Here is a 21,865-nt window from a genome sequence, read left to right on the forward strand (position 1 = left end):
GTATATATATACATCACATCTTCTTTATCCATTCATCTATCAATGACATGTAGGTTGCTTCCATATCTTGGCTATTGTAAATAATGCTGCAGTGAGCATAGGGGTGTATATATCTTTTCAAATTAGTGTTTTTGTTTTCTTTGGGTAAATACCCAGAAGTGGAATTGCTGGATCATATGGTAGTTTTATTTTTAATTTTTTGAGGAACCTCCTACTATTTCCCATAGTGGCCGCACCAATTTACAGCCCCAGCAACAGTGCACGAAGGTTCCCTTTTCTCCACATCCTTGCCAACATTTGTTATTTGTTGTCTTTTTGATGGTAGTCATTCTGGTAAGTGTCAGCTGGTTTCCATTTCCCTGATGATTAATAATGTCAAGCACCTTTTCATGTGGAATGTGGAATATGCTTTCTTCCTTTTTTTAAAATAATTACTTTAACTTTTTTTATTTTTTTATTGGTTGCATTGGGTCTTCATTGCTGTGCAGACTTTCTCTAGTTGCGGAGAGTGAGGGCTACTCTGTTGCAGTGCGGGGGCTTCTCATTGAGGTGGCTTCTCTTCTTGCAGAGCACAGGCTCTAGCATGTGGGGTTCAGTAGTTGTGGCACACGGGCTCAGTAGTTGTGGCTCGTGGGCTCTAGAGCACAGGCTCAGTAGTTGTAGCACACGGGCTTAGTTGCTCCACAGCATGTGGGATCTTCCTGGACCAGGGCTCAAACCTGTGTCTACTGCATTGGCAGGTAGATTCTTAACCACTGTACTACCAGGGAAGCCAGAATATGCTTTCTTCTTGATACTGTGTGTCATTTTGTATGATTTATTGAACAAAATCTAATTTTATTTTAGGACTTAAAGTTTCAGAAGTGTGTGGCACTCAATCATGCATATGTGGAGACTTTATCAAGCTATAATGAAATGATTATTGATAACGTGAACATGAAATTCGTTATTCTTGTGTATGGCAGTGTTATTGATATTAAGACAGAGGTACCATATCTTGCACCTTGCATTTTACCTAAAACCTGTGAACAGGTAAGGAGGATCATTTCTAAAGAGTCATTTGCTTTTCATGGTGCCCCATAAGTGACTTTAAAACTCAACCAACCACCTGAAAGAGATATTTAACCTAGAAAGACCCTACAGTTCTCACCTGCCCTTAACAGTCAAAATGTATCCAGGGCTTCTGTGTACTGTTGTGCAAGTTGTGCCCTGCACGAGGATGTCACTGAGGGACAAGGAGGGCAGGAATCTGCCTGCTCTCTGCTTGCCAAGCTGTTTGCCCTGCCATGGGCTGTGCCTCCCCAGAGGAAGGACAGGGTATGTTTTCCCTAGTTCAAGCCAAGGCAATGACACTGCTTGCTACATGGCTCTGGAAGTATCTGCACTGGTTGATAAGAAGGGAGATGTGTTGGGGCCATGTCACTTTGTTGCCATGTTAGGGACTAGGGGCACAACTTGATAGAGGGCCCCGGGCCTCATCATTCCATGCCTCTGTAAGGAAGGGGGAAGTGTGAACACCTAGGGTATAACAGGGGATGGGAAGAGTAGAAGCCAGGTCCCTAATGGGCCAAGCCACTTGCCGTTGGACTACAGGAGTGATGTGAGGACAGAGCCCAAGGATGAGGAGGACCAAGAGGCCGTGAGAAGAGCTGACATCTCTTTAATCTGGTAACAAGTTTCTCCCCTTTGGGAGAGACCCTTTCTGCTTGTTCACGCTGGGAAAGGTCATTAATTTAATGAAAATTTATGTCCTGGAAAAGTTGGTAAATGTCCTAAAAAGTGCACTTGCCACTTTCCTAACATTCTTATTTTGTCAACCTCTCAACAATTCAGAGGGTGAAGGTGATTTAAATGTTTTTTCTTTTTTAATAGAAAATGAAAATCACTTTAGCTTTGAAACAAGGGGGTGGGGGACAATGGTATCAGCCCCCACAGTTTCGTTTGTTAAGACATCAGAGTTTGGAGTCAGGCCTACTTGGGTTTAAAACCTGACGCCTGTGCCCACTAGCGTGTGAGCATAAGAAAGGTGCCTTCTGATCCTCAGTTTCCTATTAGTAAGATGACAATAATAGCAGCAGCCTCTTGTGGGGATTCAATGAGATAATATGTGATAATATCTAGAAACGGTAGTTATAATTGTTACTCATGTATGCTCCTTGCATTCTGGGAGGGCAGATTTTGTGGCTCATGGGGCAAAAGCTTGAGTAAAAGAGCTTTCTTTCCCATCTGGGAGGGCTGGGGCCTGAGCTCTTGAATGTCAGTGTTGGAATAAAAGTAACTCATTAGATGCTGGGGATTTCATTTTCCAAATTGGTTATAAGTAAGATGTAGAAATTTCCTTTCTGATGTTTATAAGTATGCAAAAGATAACTTCCTGGTCTAAGACTTTTTGAAACAAGGTTAAAGAGGATTTGAAATGAAAACGATGGAGCTTAGGTTGGAGGCCCAGTTCTAGGTTTTGGCTTATTCCTTGTATTCTTTGGAAAGGTTAGGAAACAGCCAGCTTAGTGATGAAAGAATGCTCTTTTGACTAATTCTGACTTTTCTCCTTTAGGTGCAGGGAACTTCAGATTTAAGCAAGCTACTGGTTATCCAAGCACCTGCGCCTGCCCAAAATAATAAAAATAATGCCAAGGTCATGGGTAAGGGGTAGCCCTTTAGTGGTAGGAAAACCACTGAGATGGAATTTTGGTACATGTAAAATTCATTTTATCCTAAGAAAATGATTTGAGGGCGTTGTGTGGGTTTATCATCCGTCTCCATTCTTGGGCCTACCCTGGCTGCCACATTACTTCTGGGAGGTCACATCTCAGAGACTTCCAGACACTGAAATCCAGGTGGCGTTCACTCTCCCTTGTCCCTCCACAACCTCGTGAGGGAGGATAGCAGCTTCTATCTCGGACTCTGGTCCTATAGGCTGGAGCCTCACCGTGCTGTGGGGGGCAAAGCGGGAATGGGAAGGGGATAGACTCACACAGCAGGCCCAGGTGTGGGAGCCCGTTTTCTCTCAACGACCAAAGGGAATATAGAATCTCACCCATGCTCATTGAATAGGCCAAGCCACAGTCACAGCCACAACCCAAATGATGTGCTTTGAGGTGCACTTTGATAGTCACTAAGTAATTATTGTCACTAAATGCATATTAGTAGCCAATTGCTTATATCATGGTGCTAAGCATGCCATAAAGAAGCCTAGATAGGAAGGCCTTGCTCTAGGGAAAATACATTCAAGATCTTTCATTCAATGCACAGCATCCTGGCTTACCAAGCCAAGTGTCACCGTTTTCCCAGCTACCCCAGCCTGAAAACACAGTCATCCTTGATTTTCTTCTCTAATTAGCACCATCCCAGTGCTTACAATTCATGTAACCTGCTCGCTCAGACATTCTTAATGAATTGTTAATTTGGGGAGGGGGTTTACATGATTTCAAATTGTGTGCGTAAAGTGACATTTTATCCATACTTTATATCTCATTGTTTCTCATTTGCATAATTCTTGTAAAATACAGCCCCATAGTATGCTGAGCGCTGTACCAAGCACTAGTTGGTGAGTGAGCCAAACGAGGTCTCTGCCCTTGTCAGGAGGAGAGACAGACATTCAAGAAGTAATTTCACTTCTCCCCACCCCAGAAGCATATTCAACCTCAGACATTCTTATAGCTCACTTTTCCTGCCCCGTTCTGGGGTCATATACAGCACCATGATATTGGGGGCTCCCTCTGCTCCTGGGTCTCCTGTCCAAGCTGGCTAGCAATGAGGTGACCATTACCCCAGCCTTCACAGTGTCTTTAGATCTGCCACTCTGCTGCTTCCACATTAGTGTAGGGTAGAGCTGGGAGCTCAGGGTCTAGTGTCAGCCCTCTCAGGGCACCCTGAGGGCTATTTTAAAGTGAGGGAAATATATTACTCTGCATTCCCCCATGAGTTTGGGACTAAAGTCACAAATGGTAGGCCCATGGGCTTGATCCAGCCAGTACACTGGATTTGGCCCACATATGTTTTCTTTTAAAAATTTAAAATTGTCAAGTATAAATATCCAGAAATTTCACATTTGAAAAATCCAGATTTTGAGCTTTTCTTGAAAAAAAAAGTCGGAAAGTCTGCCAACCCTCAGTCCTCATATCTGCGTGTGGCAAGAATCAGATAAGAGCTGAGCATCACCGGCTCCTGTAGGGGAAGCAGATGCTCTACAGCTTGCCACAGTCCACGTCGCTCCCCCCTGTGTTATATCCAAGCCACTTTGTTTGTGTGACCCACCTGTTCTCATTTGGGCTTGCCAACCCTTGTATTGGACCTTTGGGAGCCTAGTAACAAACCTCCTTGAGGGAAAAAAGGAAAAAGCCCACTTGAAAGGGGAGAAGAGAAAGGTGAGACTTCCAGGGAGGAAGTAAATTGAGATTTCAAAATACCCTCCTACCACCTATACTCTTAAATTCCTAATTGAGTTTTTCTGTTTAATGCATTTATTTGCATTGGCTCAGTCAACACCGACCTTGGAATGACCAAGAGAGACTATCACTGGAAGAGAAAAGATGAGGTAATAAACTTGAGACTTTGATTACTGTGACCATTAAACTACCCAGTGAAAATAAGTTGTAAAGTCAAGTAGCAACATGTAGGTGGCGAGAAAAGAGACTCAGTGGCAGCTCATTAATATGGGAAAATTGGGATTAAAGTTCACCTGAATTACTTAACAATTAGAATTATAGAATATTTTTGAAAAATGTAATTTTGCCCTGGCCTCCCTCTCCCAATTCCGACCCCTGTTTCCCCCGCCCCCCTGTCCCTGCCCCTAACTCCCTTCCCCAGATATTTAGTTCAAACATAGGGGTCGCTGGGATTAAGGATGGGGAGGGTTTGCATGCAAACAGCTAGACATCAGCATGTAAACATGGATGCTCCTCTGTTTGGAGCGTGCATTCCCATGAATGTGAGTATCTGGTAGGGGTGTGTGGAGTACAGCTTGATCACGGGCATCTTCCTAGGGTATCAGTTTTATTCGACAATCTTTCAAAGGGAGAAGTTAACTCATTTTACTGTTAGGTTATTTAAAATGTTTTATATTGAGACAAACACTAGTACTATGGAGTAGGATGACAAATGTGTGTGAATTTAAGATAAAACAAGAGACCTCAAAACGTTTTATTATGGAGAGTCACTTAGGTGTTGCCCTGACATTTTGTCCTAGTCTCCTCAGCAATCAGGGCTAATTCAGAAAAGTCTGAGAAAGGCTGGAAGCCATGCCTAGAGTTGGGGAGGGAGAGGGCTGGTCAGGTTGGGCCAAGACAGAGTAGAGGCACGTCTGGTGGGGAGGAGAAGACAGAGCAATAGGGTGACAGGCAAATGCAGAAGTGGGGCAGGTAGCAGGAACGGTGCCAAGAATGGGCTGCAGGAGCCTTGAGCACCCTCTCTCCCCCAGTTGCCAAGTCACTCCAAATAAACATGTCTCCTGAGGAAAAATGATGTGCTGTGTAAATGCAGCTTTACCAGAAGTCCCTTGGCCCATCGCATCCCCAGCCAGATAGCCACCCTCAGACCCTCCTAATAGAAATTCTGGTCCTGCCACTATCATTTATGACGATTGGGGTGGTTTGCAGTGTGTTTGTTAGGGGGAGGGAAGTTGCATTGACCAAAATGAAAGTTATTGGTTCCTTTAAGCAGTTTGTTTTTAGGTGGTCTTCTGAGGTCATCCTCTCCTCTTTCTTAAAGAGACCCTATTTCACAAACAGGAAACCTAATTGGGAGTCTAGTGATTTGGCTCCTCACTTGCCATTGTCTTTTCCAGGCCCCATTATTTAAAAAATTCTCATTCCAGTTTAGGAAAAAACTTTCCAGTTTACCTTGCAATCAGTCACAAAGTTAACTGGAATTCAACTCTCCTAACATTTCTCTTTAAGTGCACCTTTGATGTACTACTCTAATTGAATTAATGTATCTCTTTACAAGATGATATTTGATGGTATAGAGATGCACAGGTACTCCTCAAAGTCCTTAATATGTAAGATCTTTTAAAGGGAGTATTCCAGATAATGAAATGGAACATTTTCAGTAAGTTTTCTGATTGCACTTAAGTTTTTTCCTGAAATGCTCATAGTCTAATATTTTACTTTTGACTTTCTTTTATAGTTAGAAACTGGATCCCATTTTAGAAAAGGACATTAATGGCACGTACGTGATATGTGGAGCCAGGTTAAAGACAGAGCTAATATCCCGACTCAAGTGCTGAAAGACTGTCTGGCAAGGAGTTTACTAAGAAGTTGCTAAAACAATTTGCTACTGTATTTTTGAAACGATGGACTGCTGCAAAAGCTCTAATTTTAAGTAGTTGCATTTACTTGAGATATTCAAAATTCTTCAGGATAATATAAGATATCCTAAAACTTATGGCCTAGCAAATGAAATCCTGCATCCAGCTGAGAGCAAGTTATAGCAGAGTAGAAGTTATCAAAAGCCTTGTACAATTAACATACTACTATTCCAAGCATAGGATCTATAATTTTGATTTGTGACACTGCTACAATTAGTGCCTCCCTAATGTTTTTCAGAGTAAAATTATTTCCCCCATCCCCAATTTAGTGATATTGAAAAATGGAACTAGGTTCCATAACCTTAGTTATTGAAAGCACAGTTTAGGAGAAATTAACAATCTTACATTGCATAGTACTGTTTGATATCACTTTTCATTTTATTTTAAAAAGTCAAATAAAATAGAATTTTATAATCTGACTGTTTATTATTTAGAATCCATTATTGCTTTTCATTTCAACAAGATTTTAAAAGAATCAACTATACTCCCATATAAAATAAAAAGTTTAAAAAAAAAAGAATACACAATTCTCTACTCCAGGGAAAACCATAATAGAGGTAAGCATAGAAGGAAACACAAGAGAAAAAGTCCAGCCTGACCATCACGAACCTCCTGGATACCTAGAATAGGGCAGTATTTCCGAGTGGCCTGCAGAGCACCTGTGTGTCGACAAATGTTAGATGTGGCTGCACATTGTAGAAACCACAGGACTGTCTGGCTGTTTAAGGAAGTTATTACAGACCCAGTCTCCTTTCAGTCTCCTTCTTCTTCATCCTTGGCCTGTGACTTTTATCCTCAGGGTGGCAAAATGACATCTGTTAACTCTGGCATCCCATTTGCTTTTCAGTGAGGCAAGGTGTTTTCTCTTTATTAGGCTTTGCCTTTTAGTCAGGAGGAGACCCCACCCCAGGCCCAGCACTGTCACATGACCACACCGATCTACCATCTTAAGATGAATTTTAACTGGCACCTCAACTTGCCACTCTTAATACAATCTGGGTATTTTTAGTAAAGAATAAGGGGAAATGGATATTGGGTGAACTGCAGTGTCTGCTGCACGCTGCACCACAATCACCTGGGTTGTTACTTCTGGCCACCTGTAGAATCTCTCTCTGGGGGTAGGCCCCTGGCCTGCACATTTTAACACACTCCTCATGTAATTTAACACATGCTGAAGCTTGAGATCCACGAGGTAGGGGATAAAGAAGTAGCAGAAGACAGATGTCTGCTCTACAATCTTGCTTACAGGGCACATTACCATCTATTTGAAACAACTTAGAGGATACGTCATTCCATGCACCATCAGTTAGGATGCTTTTGGCTTCAGGTACCAGAAAACCCAACTCAAAGAGGCTTAAACACTAAGGTTAATTATTTTTTGTAATAGAAGTCCAGAGGTGGGACGGGTTCACAGTTGGTAGATTCGGGAAGATCATAAAGAATCAGATGTTTTTCTTTCTCTCCACTTGGCTGTTGACCTTCACAGCCTCATTTCTATGGCTGGATCCCAGCTCCCAGGTTGTAAGTCAGCTGCCAGCAGCAATCAGTTTCACGTTTTCCTGTTCATATGCAGTGTGAGAGAGAGAAATGGCTTCCAGTTGCTCTTGCGTGAGAAATAATTTTTGTAGCTCTGATGATGATCCCCTATTTGTGTCTCAATACCCATTTGTGAAATAATCACTCTCAAGAAGGTGGCACTGAACTTTTAACTAACTAATGCACCCTTTAAACTTGAATCAAAGCTGTACTTCCTCAATTTGCATTGCCCCAAAGCGGTGGGGTCAATTGGAGTAAATCACTGTCAGTTCACTGCATCTAGTTGGCATCTTGACTTTGCCCTTTAAACACAGCCATTCTGGCTCCTTACCCCTTCCTGAGCTTCTCAATGTGGATTCCTACCCTTAGGGTAGAGGTTGAAGGTGAGGTCAGACTTTTGGCAATACCACACAGGAGCTTCACGCTGATCACTTTGCTAATCTTAGATGACTATCTCTTTTAGCCAAAGCATTTGCTGATTGTCCAAACACACATGGTAGACTGACCCTCAAATTCTTATGCTTCTCTCATAGCCACAGTGCTTATGTGTCAGTTTATAAGTCTTTGGATTTATTTAATCTGTTCTCCCTATGAAAATTGAGAGCAACAATTCTGGAAAGGGGAACTCTCTCCATGCCCAATAGTATGTTAAAAAGTGTACTTTTGCTCACTTCTCCACTGGCAATGTGTGTTCATTATGTAACATTTTACATTTGGAGGAGAATACCTCACAGTCTCATGGCTTCATGGCTACTTTGTGATAGAGCCAGAAATCCACTTGCAGGTACAAAACCTCCCTTTTCCTTTTCAGTGTTTTTATACTGACTTCATCTATGTGGGTAGAGTAGCTATAGCTAAAAAAAAAAAAAAAAAAGAAAATCCCCACCAGGGTTTGGGTGCCTGAATGAGTGATAAGAGGGGCGATAGATTTATTGGGGGAAAGAACTGATGAATTTGATTTTGAATTTATAAATTCAATGTCTAATGTTCCATCGATCAGTAAAGACTCAAGTTTGAATAATTAACGTTGGAGATTTAGACTCTGAATTGTCACCATAAAAGAAAGCTGAAGCAAGATTCTCCGAGACAAGGACTGAAGAAAGCAAATAGCCAAGGTAAGAGAGCAGTGAGGAACCTCATAGTTAGGGAGGTGACAAGATGTGAGGAGCCAGGGATTAGTCAGAACAGATGTGCTAAGGAAGACCATAGTCTTAGTTCTTTAAGGCCAAAACACATAGTGACTTGGAGAAGAGGTGACAGCAGGATGCCAGCCCTCTTGTCTCTTTCAGACCAGCAATGGAATTCTTACCTTCCTTCTCAACCTTCTTAGTGTCACCCAAATTTTACATGTGGAGAAATCAAAGGAAACTAAAAGTTAATGACTTCTCTAAAACATGGCACCAGGGATCAGGTTTTACAGTATTCCATTCAATAAAAGCATAGAGGGCTACACTTCATTCTAAACATAGGACTTATTAGCATACTATTCATACTATTCCCAGAAAAGGAAAAGATGTCCCATTATCCTCAAGATTCATATTCTTAAATCTAGGAATCCCATTAAGGTATCAGGTTAGGAGAGTTCTTTGTAGCAGGGGTCACACGTGCCACAGGACCCAGGCAAGTAATATGAAGGAGAAAGTAGGCCAGGAGATGTGGTGGAACCACTTTTTTTTTTTTTTTTTAAGCAAAGGAAACACATTTTATTTTATTTTTGGCTGTACCTGGTGGCATGCGGGATCATAGTTCCCCGATCAGGGATTGAACCCGTGCCCCTTGCAGTGGAAGCGAGGAGTCTTAACCACTGGACCACCAGGGAAGTCCCTGGAATCACATGTTCGTCGGCTGCTCCTCCATTTTCGTTATATGAAATTTTATATATCTGTCTTTGGAGAAAAGCATCAGTGTCAATCCTAGCAAGGAAACATTTGCCCTCAGGACATGAGTCTGAACTAGTACTTCAAAATGTGACAACAGAATTTTCTGATCACGTTTTAACAAAGGATTTATCTGCTGATCCCTAAGAAGTAAAATTCAGAAAACAGTCCCCCTCACCCACCACAAGAACAGATCTATAATAAAACATTTTCAGTCATCCTCTCCTCTCTTCCCAAGGTGTGCCCTTTCACGTGCACTTCACTGTAGAGCAGACGGACATCCAGAAACACCCTGAAAGGCGCCCGGCGCGGTGGTGCCGCTCAAGCCCCTGGTACACCTCCCTGGCAGACAAGTGGAGCTTTTTCTGTAGCTTCCCACTTTCAGTAGAAATTTATTAAAAAATTTTCTTGATAGCAAAATATTTAAAGATTCCCTCCCCCTGCTCATCCTTCAGTTATCTACTGGAAAAGTAGAGAACTGAAAAGGTTTCCCCCGACCTGTGATCAAAACATGGAATACTGAAGAACGTCCCGGTTACTCTATGTTCTTAGGTTACGTATGTAGATATGTACAGAGAAAGTTGACCCCCAAATTCTATTCCTTTCCAAAATGGGTAACAGAAGAGAGGATTTGATTAGCACAGCTAAAAAAAAAAAAACCTGATAGTCATTCTATGATGGAGCAAAGCAGGCTTTTTCAACCATAAACTGATACCACCTTATTGGTCATAAACCCTGCATAGATCCAACAAGATGAGTCTCAAATGTCAGCGTCAGCAGAGAGTGCTAAGATACATGAACAGAAGAGAATGCTGCCGAAGGCACAAAGAATCCCAAGGAATTTTTAGCGCCATTTTCATTTAATAAGCCAGTAGTATAGCAACCTAAAGACCTTGGCTGTGATCACACCAGGAAGTTTTAATGGGACTGCTGCAGAACACATGATGGGTAGCCGGCATCCTCTGGTTCACGGTGCTAAGTGAGCAGCTCCAGCACCAACTCTGTGGAGAGCCTATGGCTGGGGAGTGTAGCGGAGGTATTTCTTGCCAGATGGGAGCTCTTTGGTGAAGACTCCTTTAGGGAAAAGTTTTTTGGCTTCCTCTTCAGGAATGGTTGGAAGGACCATCACGCTGTCTCCATTCTATTGAAAGACATTACGGATGGTGCAATTCAATCTTACAGTGAAGAATTAACTTTAGAAAAGTAGCTATAGGTGCTGATGAGAATAATCAAGTCTTCTTTGCTCTTTTCCCTCTTTCACAAGTTGATCTTTGACTCTTTTGGGAAAGGAAGTATTTCCCCACCTTAACAGGAAACAGTCCTGTTTTAAATCCAGTAATGGCTTGCCACCAGAACTTTAAAATTGTAATTCTAAGTCCTCATCATTGCCCTGTGTGACTGAACTGGGCTTCCTCTCTCATCCCCGCCCCTCCCCTCCCCTCCTGCTGCTGCTTTCCCAGGCGCCGTGGGTCTCCTATTCCTTGAACATGCCAAGCTCCCTTTCAGGGAAGTTCCTTAGCTGTTCCTTCAAGTCTGCAGTGCTCTTCCCTCCTAAATATGTGTGACTTGGCCTCTTACTTTCTTCATGTCCTTCCCAAAGGTCCCTTCAGAGAAGGGCCTTCCCTGATGGCCAGATATAAAACCAACCCTCCCACCTGTGCTCCCCTTCTCCCCACCTCTGCTTGATTACTCTCCGTCACACTTATCGTCACCTAATATACTATAAACATTTATTGTTTGTGTCTACCCACTGGAATGTAAGTTTTACGAGGGCAGGGACTTTACATTGATTGTTCATTGCTGTATCTCAGTGCCCACTGTCTGGGCTCAGTAAACATATGTTCAATGAATGGTTACAGAATTTAAATGGTGTGCCTATCAGAAGAAACAAAATAACAAAACCAGGTATTCAGGTTAGCATGTTAAAAAAAATGTAGTGATGTCAAGATACTCTTGTGATATTATCCATGCCCTATGCATTGGAAGAATCTTAGAGATTAAAAGTTCATGAACAGGTTGCAGAGAATTCTACATGGGTTTAAAAGACTGAAGCTTAAGAGAAATGAAATGTTTCAAGACATTAATACACCAAATAGTTTTATACCCACAACTTAAATAGCCAATCTGTTCTGCTATAAATATTTTGCCATCAGGGCAGAGTTAAAGGTTTTTGTTTTTTTTTTTAAAAACCTTTTATTAGGAAAAGGAAACATTCTGACCAATTAATTCATCCAAGTAATCTAAAAGTTAGAAATATAGGGAGTTTGTGTTTTGTATAGAAGGCCTCTCAGCAAATCTTAAACTCAGCCAGGAGGAAAAATCCTCCCAGTGTACTTGCATGCCAGAAATACAGCCCCATGTAACACTGACCCTGGAGGTAGCCATTGAGAGACTGGCCCCAGAGGCTTTCCAAGCACGCTGGGTATCTGCCTTTTTAACATCTTTACCTTCCAATCAACTGGGGTGGCAACCCTCTTTTCTGCTGTCAGCTGGAGAGAGATAATTACTCTGAGAATCTCATCAAAGTTCCTGCCAGTGGTAGCTGGGTAGAGGATGGACAGTTTCAGTTTCTTATCAGGACCAAAAATAAACACCTGCAAAGCACAGAGACACATAAACAGGAAGAACTCCTTGAGTGTTTTTGATATTAAAGCCTCCTAGAAGGCTCTTAAGTCATTAAAAATGTTCAAGGGTATAACAAAACAACACAACAAAAATTCACAAATATATAGAAAGATACACCAAACAAATAGGGTGGCTCGAATAGATGCGATTTTCTTCTCTACGTTTTATTTCTAAACTTGAAAGGAATTATATTTGGCTCTGCCTGTCTCAGTAAGAAAAACTGATTTGCGAACTGAATGCAGGAAAGGCCTCAGGGAGGTACTGTGTTAACTACAGAAGATTATCACAAAACCAATACTAATGGGAGTTGACACTGGTCCTCAAATTGTTGTATATTTTTGCAGATGTGGGAATAAGCTTGTTCTCTAGTGGGTAAGGACAGAACAGTAAGAATTCAAAACCAGAGATGCCTTATGAAGAAGGCTATGACCCACTGCTTTAAAGAGAGGGCTGTCAGGAGAACTACAGAAGAAGATTTCTCAATTCTAGATGACATCTCAGGGTAACTCTTTTTATGTAGATTTTCAAAAGCTGTGAGTTAAGCAGTTTAAAAGTTTAGCCAAAAAATTTTACTTTGTACCAGCATTTAGATAAAAAGTGAGAGTGCCACCAGGACACTTATTTCCTAATTGGAGATAGTCCCCATTTCCTTTAGTTGGTCCAAGCATTTACTTGGATGTATGTAGCCTGGCCAGTCACGATGACTATATGATGGATGTACACAACTCACCACACGAGCTGTCACAGGCATGCCCTTTTCGTCCTTCTCTGCTGGGTCCAGCATGCCCAACTGGATGGCAAGGTCCCGATTCTTATCATCAATGATGGGAAAAGGTAACTTTTCCGTGGGCTCTTCACCATTGTAAGCATTGATATCCTGAAATGCAGGTGAAAAGGAAAAGAGAAATCTAAACCAGGCATATCCTCTGAATTCTATCAGTTAACAGTCATCATCTTCTAAGACAGGGAATAGAGGACCATAATCACAACAGTTTCTCTGAGCAATTTTAATAATAAAATTAATGAATGAACACTGCTCATCCCAATTATTCACTGGCAGGAATAACAGTAGGGTATAGTATTTAGGTTATAACCTAGAGCCTTTTCATGCCCAAGTCTCTTAAAATTCAGCATGCGTTTACTGTTCTGAGAAAGCAGCATTAAACTCTTTAAAAGTTGAATAATACAGAGTTAGACTTCAATCCAGGGTACCTCTAGGTACCCAAATACTATAAAAACCATCAGTAACAATGAGTTCACATCCTGAAATTATACCTCATGCAAAGATAATTTTATAGATTTCACCCCTGCCTCAAAAACACCCTGACTCAAAAACAAAAACAAAAAAACTCACCCTGACTCAGACATTAAGCTACTGTAACAAAAATATTAAGAAATTAAAAGAAACACAAAACTTAAAGTAAACACAAGAATGGAGAGTTGAATATTCACTTCAAAGACAAGTCAAAGGTAAATCTCTTATGGGTGAAAAGGCAGAGGTGAATTTATACTAGGGTGAAATCTACATAGAAAACAAAGCATTTCAAATCTCAACCAAAGGACAATAAGGTATTTGCTTCCATTCACTATCCCTTCCTCTCTTAGTTAAAAACTTCATTTTTCTATCCCGGGAAGTTTTTTGGAAAAAAAAAATCTAGCTTCATTATTTGATCTGGTGTTGACATTGCACTTAAGATGGGTTAAGCATTGTGGTAAGTACGTGTGGGATACAGATGATAAGACACAGTTCCTGCCGTTAAAGGAACTTCTAATTTGGTCAGGTGATTTCCATAAGAAGTAGCAACAAATGCAAGATGGTAATATGTAAATGGAAAATGCTGAAGTACACCAACATCTCCATTTGTAAGACTGCTGAGTTATGAAAGACTTCAAGAAAGGGGCAGAACTTCTACCTGGGCCTTGAAGGATGAAGAAGATTTTCCCAGGACAAAGGAAGGCATTCTAGGGAGAAGGAACAATATTAATGAAACATGTGGGCAAGTCTGAGTATAAACTGTTGACTAGAGAATGAGGAATTTATCTGGGTAGTTTTAGCAAGTAATGAAAAAAGAGGAGTTAAAGCTGGAATACGGTCTATTTATTAAGTGGAGCTTTGAAAGTAAAACAGGAGTTGATCGCACAGCAGATATAGAACCTTCATGAATTTCTCAACAGAGACACCATAGGATAAAAGTGGCATTTATGAACTTTGAAATGGATAACAATGAATTTTAACGTGTTTCTTAATTTTATTAGTTTAACTTTTCTTCAGTTGTCACTGGCAGTCTATCAAGTCACTATAACTAAAATAACAATATGGTTTCATGATGGAGGCATCTTGAGGTCTCTGACATAACCAGTTGCGTGTCAAAGTTTGGACACTGCTTCTGAAAGTTGGGACTTGTTTCCTATTTAATGCAATCACAAGTTTGAAAATTCTAAGGCACAAGCTCATCAGTGAAAATGAACCTGGGTGTGTTCCTACACTTTAAAGGGTATCATATAATTGGCTATAATCTCTTCCTTTGGCCACCTGTAGTTTCAATGATTGCTATGCAGTAATTCTCAACCCTGCCATTTGCATGACAGGCATTACATTACAGCCATGAAAAGCAAAGAACCATATGCTTTGGCTTTATTCTATCCTAAAATCAAGCTAATTCCTACTCTCTATCATCTAGTATCAAAAATAGTATTAGTTTGAGGTTCAAATCTCACTGCCACAATTTTCTTGCAGGGAAATCTTCAGGATGTCCTTCCAACTGCTTGGGTGAAAAAAGTATTCTCACCTGAAAAGCTGGGAGCAGGAACCATACACTTTCCCTAAAGGGCTGCTCCCAGAAGCTAATGAGAAATTGCCTGTGAGAATACTGTGGAAATGCCAGTGACTATTCACAGCCAAATGTAAGGAATGAAAAATAGCCACCTATACATGATTCATCTAAATCTCAGATACTCAGAATTAACTGGTATAAAGTGGCCATGGGATATGCAGCCCCAGTGGCCAGCTCACAAGTCAGTACTACATTGTATATTCAGTTGCATGTGCCTGACGTAGTGCCTAGTGCAGTTAGCATCTTTTGAAAGTTCCCTATCATTACTTAGTAGACACTGCAGCAAAGTCATTAAAATGTTCTCAAGTCTAGACATTTATTATCCAAGTAGATCCTTTTGTTGGGAGTAGACAGTTCCTTTAGTTCATTCATTCAGCAAATACAGACTGCCTGCCTAGGAGGTACTGAGCATTGCTCCAGCAGTGTGCAAAACAGGAGTTTGCCCTGCTGAGCCTCCACTCTGGTGGGGAGAAACAAACAAACAGAATCAGCAGTATGCAGAGTATTTTAGATGGTGACAAGTGCTAAGGAGATAATTAATCAGGGCAGGATGGGGAGTGCAGAAGGGAGTTATAATTTTGGATAAGGAGGCCAAAGGTGGCTTTAATGGGTGTCATCTGCATTGAGACCTGAAAGAGGTAAGGGCAAGCCACAAAGATACCTGGGGAAAGAGTCTTCCAAACAGGATTCTGGATATATTTTGAAGGTAGAGCAGACAAGGTAGCTGAGGAAGCAGACAGGTAATATGAAAAACCAGAGGAATTAAGGATGACTCCTGGATTTTTGGTCTGAGCAACTACAAAAATGCAGGTGCCATTAGCTGAGGTGGGTAAGACCCTGGGATTAAGAGTAGGAGCCCCGTTTTAGACATACTGGATTTGAGATGATAGGACATCCCAGGGGAGATGCCGAGCAGGCAGTGGTTTCACCAACCTGGAAGCCAGGAGAGTCTGGCTTAGAGATGGAAACTTGGGAATTATCGCATATACATGTGGGTGGATGAGCTCACCAATGGGAAAAGTGTAGATAAAAAGAGAAGAGGTCCAAGAAATGAGTCCAGGGCAACTCCAGCATACATTCCGTATTAGGAGTTGGGAGATGATGAAGCTCATTCTGTGCACGAGCAGGAACAGCTAGAGATGTGGTGTCCTGGAAGTCAAGAAAGATGGGGGCTGAGAACTGACCACTGGATTTAGCAAGGTGGAGGTCACTGTGCAGTCCAAGTCAGACTTTCAAATAATCAGTGAAGTCTGAATCTGAGCCTTACTTGTACCTTGACCTCAAAAAACCAAGCTACTCGATAAAATTTATAACTTAATCTCAAAGCATATGCCAACGGGTACTGTACCTTGCTCCAGGCAAGATGGTCTTCAACACTGTCTATTGAAAGGGCAATCATCTTAACATTCCTCTTTGCAAATTCTGGTGCCAGCTTTGCTGCTCTGCCAAGCTCCGTGGTACACACTGGGGTAAAGTCCCGAGGGTGGGAGAAGAGAATGCCCCATCTGAATGAAGGAAAAGAAGGACATAACTGAACAAAGAGATTATGACCAACATCATGTACAATGAAAAATCACAAATCCTAGATTGAAAATGACCTTCCTTTTCAAATGAATGCTTATGAAGACAGTCACTTTTTAACTTTTCTGTTGAGGAATGCTTTTCGATCTTCTTATCTCCAGAAAAGCCTATGTTTAAAGCCCAATTCAATCAAAGATATGAAATTCAACATGATATTTTAAAAGACTGTAAGGGTGTTGCCTCCTTTAATAACTCTAGAGACACCCTGAGTCCTTTTCAGCTAATAAAATCTGTGCTACTCAAACCAAGTACCTATTGAAATGACTTTTTTCCTTTTTACCCTTTCTACATTTTTTTCTAAGCATAGTTATGCTGACATTCACCTCCAATAATGGATGTCCCAGTATGCCCTGAATCTAGACCAATGCCTGACTACAATAATAAACAGATTATGTAATCTGAAATAAATAGGCTTCTACTCTCTATTTATACATAAAGTAAAGCTGACATTTGGCTTCTTTGAAGTGAACAGATGTTAAGAACTTTTGTAAAACTAGTTTACTGATCTAACCTGCTAAACAGGACACCCGATATTTGTACCTTGACAAAACAAGAGCATTTGAAGAGTTTTACCTCTCTCTTCATTTGCAGTTTCTTCTTCTTCTTGCTGTAGACCAAGTGGTTAGAAAAAATGATAGCCTACAATGTCGATTTCTACAACTACAGGTTCTTAGGGAAATACTAATATGTAAATCTCATTGTCTAAGGTTAAACTTATATATATTTTAAGCCCATTTCAAGCTAAAAGTCACCAAGAACCTTTGAAGTACTGTTTCTCCTGGGCAACAGAAACTACTCTTTCGACTGAAAAGGAAAATCTAACACTGAGTTTCCACACTCCTGTTGACTTAACAACATTAAAGCAAGATCCTAAACTAGTAGATTACTAACTCTAGCCCAGATGCCAAGCTGACCTCCCCAAAGTTTGCCAAGTTTCCTGAAGCACAAAGAAGAAAGCAGAGACAAGGGACCTAATTCCCACCTACATCTGCCACTCAACTCCCAAGGTTTCAGGAAAGGAAAACACCTTCTTACAAAAAAGATGGATGGCCCTATGGCAAGAGTGGGAAGAGAGAGGTAATAGATTTAAGATTGTGGAGGGGTGTGGTATGACATAGATAGGGCAATAAGACATATATATGTTTTGAAACAATCTAACTATGAGTAAAATTTAGGCCTTAGAGTCTGTGGTAAAGGGTCTGTTTAAGGGTCAGATGAGACTTAAGGAAGGTCTCCAGAAGCTGAGTAAAAATGAACAGGGTATTTCTTTCTGTATTGTTAAAGAGGTGATTAATTAGAAAAATCAGGTGTTCCCTTTCCCTTGTGAGTCAAGGGACTGTTTTGCTGAATCATGTTAAAGAACTCCTTTGAAGTCACTTCACATCCTCCCCTCCCTCAGAAGCCAAACTCTACTTTGCCACAAGGCCAGGAATAGGATTAACTCTGGGCATGTCTTACCATGGCCTGCCTCCCCTCTAAGTCTCCCTAGTGCTGCTCTTCAGAGGAATACAATTACATTATCCCCTTTCCTTCCTTCCTTTCTTCCTTCCTTCCTCATTTTCAAAAGACAAAAGGTTTCCTCCTTTCAGGGAGGGGGTCCCCACTCACTAACTCCCAGAAAACCCAAGGAAAAACCCATGTTTTGTTTGGTGAAGATGTACTGTGAAGAAGTTGCTTCTACCACACACATACAGAAAAAGTGCTTGGGCTCAATAAACTCACTGAATGCAGCACCCAAACCCCTTAGTTGTTTCCAGTTGTCAGGGGAAGGGTAGATACCTGTAATGTTTGAAATTATTTTAATTTTTTCTCCAAAACACACCTGGATCAAAAACTGACAGTATGAATTGAGATCACATTAAGAGTGGAGTTTGGAAAAATTATATATATTAGGCAAAAATCCATGTATTATAATGATATAAAGGGATCAAACTTATTTTCGGGGTAGGGCAAGAAACAGTACTATCCCATGTCTGATCCAAGGCAGACTTGGATATTTTTGTTTATAGCTGCAGATAGTTTTCTCATCTTCCTACTGATGGCTCCCTGAGAAGGCACCACTTTTAATCAAATTAAGATAGATCAAGGACAGTAAACGACACCAGAAAACCCAAACAAATAGGGTTAGCTTAAATAGCGACATCATTTATACATCACTGCTACAGTAATATGCTTTAAATTAATATTTATCTTTATACAACCTAAGAGTTCTGGCAAGATTTTGTTTTATGAGGGTAAAGGCTGTAGGTAGGAATGGGAAGGAACATTCTCTGAAAATCCCATGGAGTTCTGGAGAAATACTGATACCTATTCTGAGTAGGAGACTGGACATAGTCTGTATTTCTGAAGTCTTTCCCTGCCTTTAAGGTCTGAATGTTCCATTTCTCCTCCTTTTTCTAGCCTAGTCCTCTCTCAAAAAACTTAGCTTTTCCCTTAATCAGTGGCTGGAAACTGGATTTAAGGGATTGGTGAGGCCTAAGGTATAAGAATCTCTCCCAGGTGCACTGCACAGGCCTGTCCAATTACTGACTAATTTCATAAACTGCACCCTCTGTCTGTAATATATACACCTGGACACTGTATATAAAAGGGATACAAAGGAAGAAGGAGTTGTAAAACCTTAGACCACAGTGTAGTGGGGCCACTGGAGCTCTAGAACCATAACATAACTAGACACATCTGGGATGTTTCATATTAAATCTAATAAAGTTTGCTAATTCAGGAGCTGTAAAACCACAGTGACACCAATATACTCCTAGTCATAACAGTATGATTGCCAGGCTAGGACATGGGTCACCAATTTGGCAAGTCTACGTGCTGCAGGAAGCAAGGCAGAAGGGGGAGGGGGCAGGGAGAGGCACTCTGCAGTGAAACAAAAGGGTCTCAAAGTGGGGAGGCCTACCCATGGGCACTGCAACGGAACGACCTCGGAAGGCCCTTCCCTCAGGTGTTGCAAGTTCTGGAATGAAGGACACACACACATACAGAGTGTTCTGGGCTCCTCCCAGAGCTGTTATCTAATCAAATTCTAGCAGCTGCGGGAGGTCCTGGACAAAAAGTCTTTCAGCCACTTATCTGGCAGCTTGGTGGTTTCAAATTTTTTGTGCTGAGAAGCCTGAAATACCACTGCAGCAAGTAGAACCCTCAGGTAACACGCTGGGCCCTTTCTGAACCTTCAGCCAGTAGAAGTGTTCTCTGACCCCGGCCTTGGACACCCACCTTCCCCAGGGAGCAAATTCCAGAACGGAGGGAGGGAGGGAGGGAGGTGCGACACTGGGCACGAGTCCCGGGAGCCGACCGCCGATGCTGCGCGGCCCCTGCCCCCTCCGGGCCTCGGCTGGACCATACTACTTGCACAGTTGGTAAACTACCAAACAGAGGTCAACAGACAACAAACTCTCCTCCGCACCGGCCTCGCGTCCCCGGGACCCGCGAGGACCCAATTTTGTTCCCCTCCCCCTTCCCCATCCCAGAGCCGGCCCAGCCACGCGGGGGCAGGGAGGCGAGAGGGGATCAAGTGGCCGGCGCAGGGCGGACGGGAGGGTCGCTGCCCGCCAGCAGCGCTCGGCCGCCGCCAGGCAGGGGCCCCAGGACGAGAGGCACGTGCAGGCACCGGTGCGGGGAGGAGGCGGGCGGCGAGCCGGGGCGCCGAGCGCTGAGGAGGACGGAAGGCTGAGAAAAGGGAAGGCACCTCTGAGTCCGCGCGGAACCCGAGGCCAGGGTAGGGTGACGAGGTGGCCACTTACGAGTCTCCCAGATAGTCGTGGAAACGGATGCGGCCGACGGTAGTGTTGGCCTCGAAGTTGGGAGCCTCGTCCCCGAGGAGGAGACCGCCGGGCATGGCGACGCGGGAAGAGGAGGAGGAGGCGCGACAGCGACAGCCACCAGCAGGCTGGCTCTGGCGTGTAGGTGCTGGGGGCGGAATAAATGGGGCTTCTAGGGGCGGGACGGGAGGGGGCGGAGGGACGCCAGGGGGCGGGGGAACGCCAGGGGGCGGGGCGGCGGGACCAAAGCGGGGCCAGCTTAGGCGGGGTCGCGGCGGCGGCGGGAGGAGGGGGCGGAGCCAGGCCGTTGGCGGGGAGGGCCGGGCCGCGGCTGGCGGGGGCGAGGGGCGAGAGTCCGGAACCGCCCGGAGTCTGGGGCTGGGTCAGGGCAGGACAGCGCTGGGCCGGGTCTGGCGCCCCGCCAGGCTTCCGCGCTGCCGGGAACCTGTGGACACAATCGCGCTCCCTTCACGTGACAGGGGACTCAATGACGTCGCCCTTTGGAGGCCTGGGGGTGCGTTTTGGGCTTTGGAGGTGAAGGAAGCGGAACGCAATAGGAAGGGGAGCCCCAAGGGGGACAGCCGCCTTGCGGAGCCGCACGAATGCGCGGAGACCCTCCTGCACAGCCGCTCACGGCCGACTTCCAGCAGAGGGGTCCGGCGACCCCTGCACTCCCCACTCTGTTAGTGTGAGCGTCTGGAATCCTGACCGCCCCAGCCAGCCTAGCCATCCTGATTTCTGTGTCAGAGGATGTGGCAAGACCCAGGCATGTGGGGCACCTTACGTCAGAGGAAGTGGCTTTCTTGTTGCAGCAAAAATTCCAGCACCTATGTCAGTAAGTGCTTGGGGGAATGTGACCAAACTTATTTTTATTCCACTCCCAAAGTTCATTATGAGCCATAAGATATTCAACACAATTATCCTGAAATTTAAATATAAATGTAAAAGCATACTTACTGTGAACTGTTGTGTGCAAGTCACCTCTGTCACCCAAGGAAGTTGGAAGCTCAGGTTCATTGATTTACTTTCCATGTGCCAGGCACAAGGTAGACAAGATGACTGTTCTCTTGGAGCTTTCTTTATAGTGAGGAAACCATAATTAAACAAGAATATATTAGACAGTAGTAAATCCTATTCAGAGAAAATAAGGTTATGTGCTAGAGGGTAACTGAGGTGCTGCTCGGTTTGGATGGTCTGGTCTGGGAGAGACTCCAGGATATCGTAGGTAAACTATATGTAGTTTCCACTGCCATCATGCCTGGAGGGCTCCTCTTGGGGCTGAGGCTCCCAACTTCAAGGCCATTACTACCGTTGTCAGTTGCATCCGTTTCCACGACTATC

The 21,865-nt window shown here is 43.0% G+C and overlaps 2 protein-coding genes across 2 annotated transcripts in view; one reads left to right on the forward strand and one right to left on the reverse strand.

Moving 5' to 3' along the window:
- Nucleotides 1–2,917, forward strand: part of SLC9C2 (solute carrier family 9 member C2 (putative)) — a 79,472-nt gene extending 76,555 nt beyond the window's left edge. Inside the window, exons 24-25 of the mRNA XM_057727238.1 lie at nt 847–1,032; nt 2,555–2,917. Coding sequence (XP_057583221.1) covers nt 847–1,032; nt 2,555–2,653 — 285 coding nt within the window. The 3' untranslated portion in view covers nt 2,654–2,917. The remainder of the gene's footprint in view (nt 1–846; nt 1,033–2,554) is intronic.
- A 6,910-nt stretch (nt 2,918–9,827) lies between these two features.
- Nucleotides 9,828–20,682, reverse strand: PRDX6 (peroxiredoxin 6). The gene is made up of 5 exons (XM_057727445.1): nt 20,507–20,682; nt 16,528–16,684; nt 13,076–13,222; nt 12,168–12,314; nt 9,828–10,861 (listed from the first exon to the last, which is right to left on the reverse strand). Exons 1-5 carry the CDS (start codon nt 20,599–20,601, stop codon nt 10,733–10,735), a joined length of 675 nt encoding a protein of 224 aa, XP_057583428.1. The 5' UTR covers nt 20,602–20,682; the 3' UTR covers nt 9,828–10,732.
- Between the last annotated feature and the right edge of the window lie 1,183 nt (nt 20,683–21,865).

This window comes from Hippopotamus amphibius, chromosome 3, assembly GCF_030028045.1.
Source record: "Hippopotamus amphibius kiboko isolate mHipAmp2 chromosome 3, mHipAmp2.hap2, whole genome shotgun sequence".
Taxonomy (NCBI): domain Eukaryota; kingdom Metazoa; phylum Chordata; class Mammalia; order Artiodactyla; family Hippopotamidae; genus Hippopotamus; species Hippopotamus amphibius.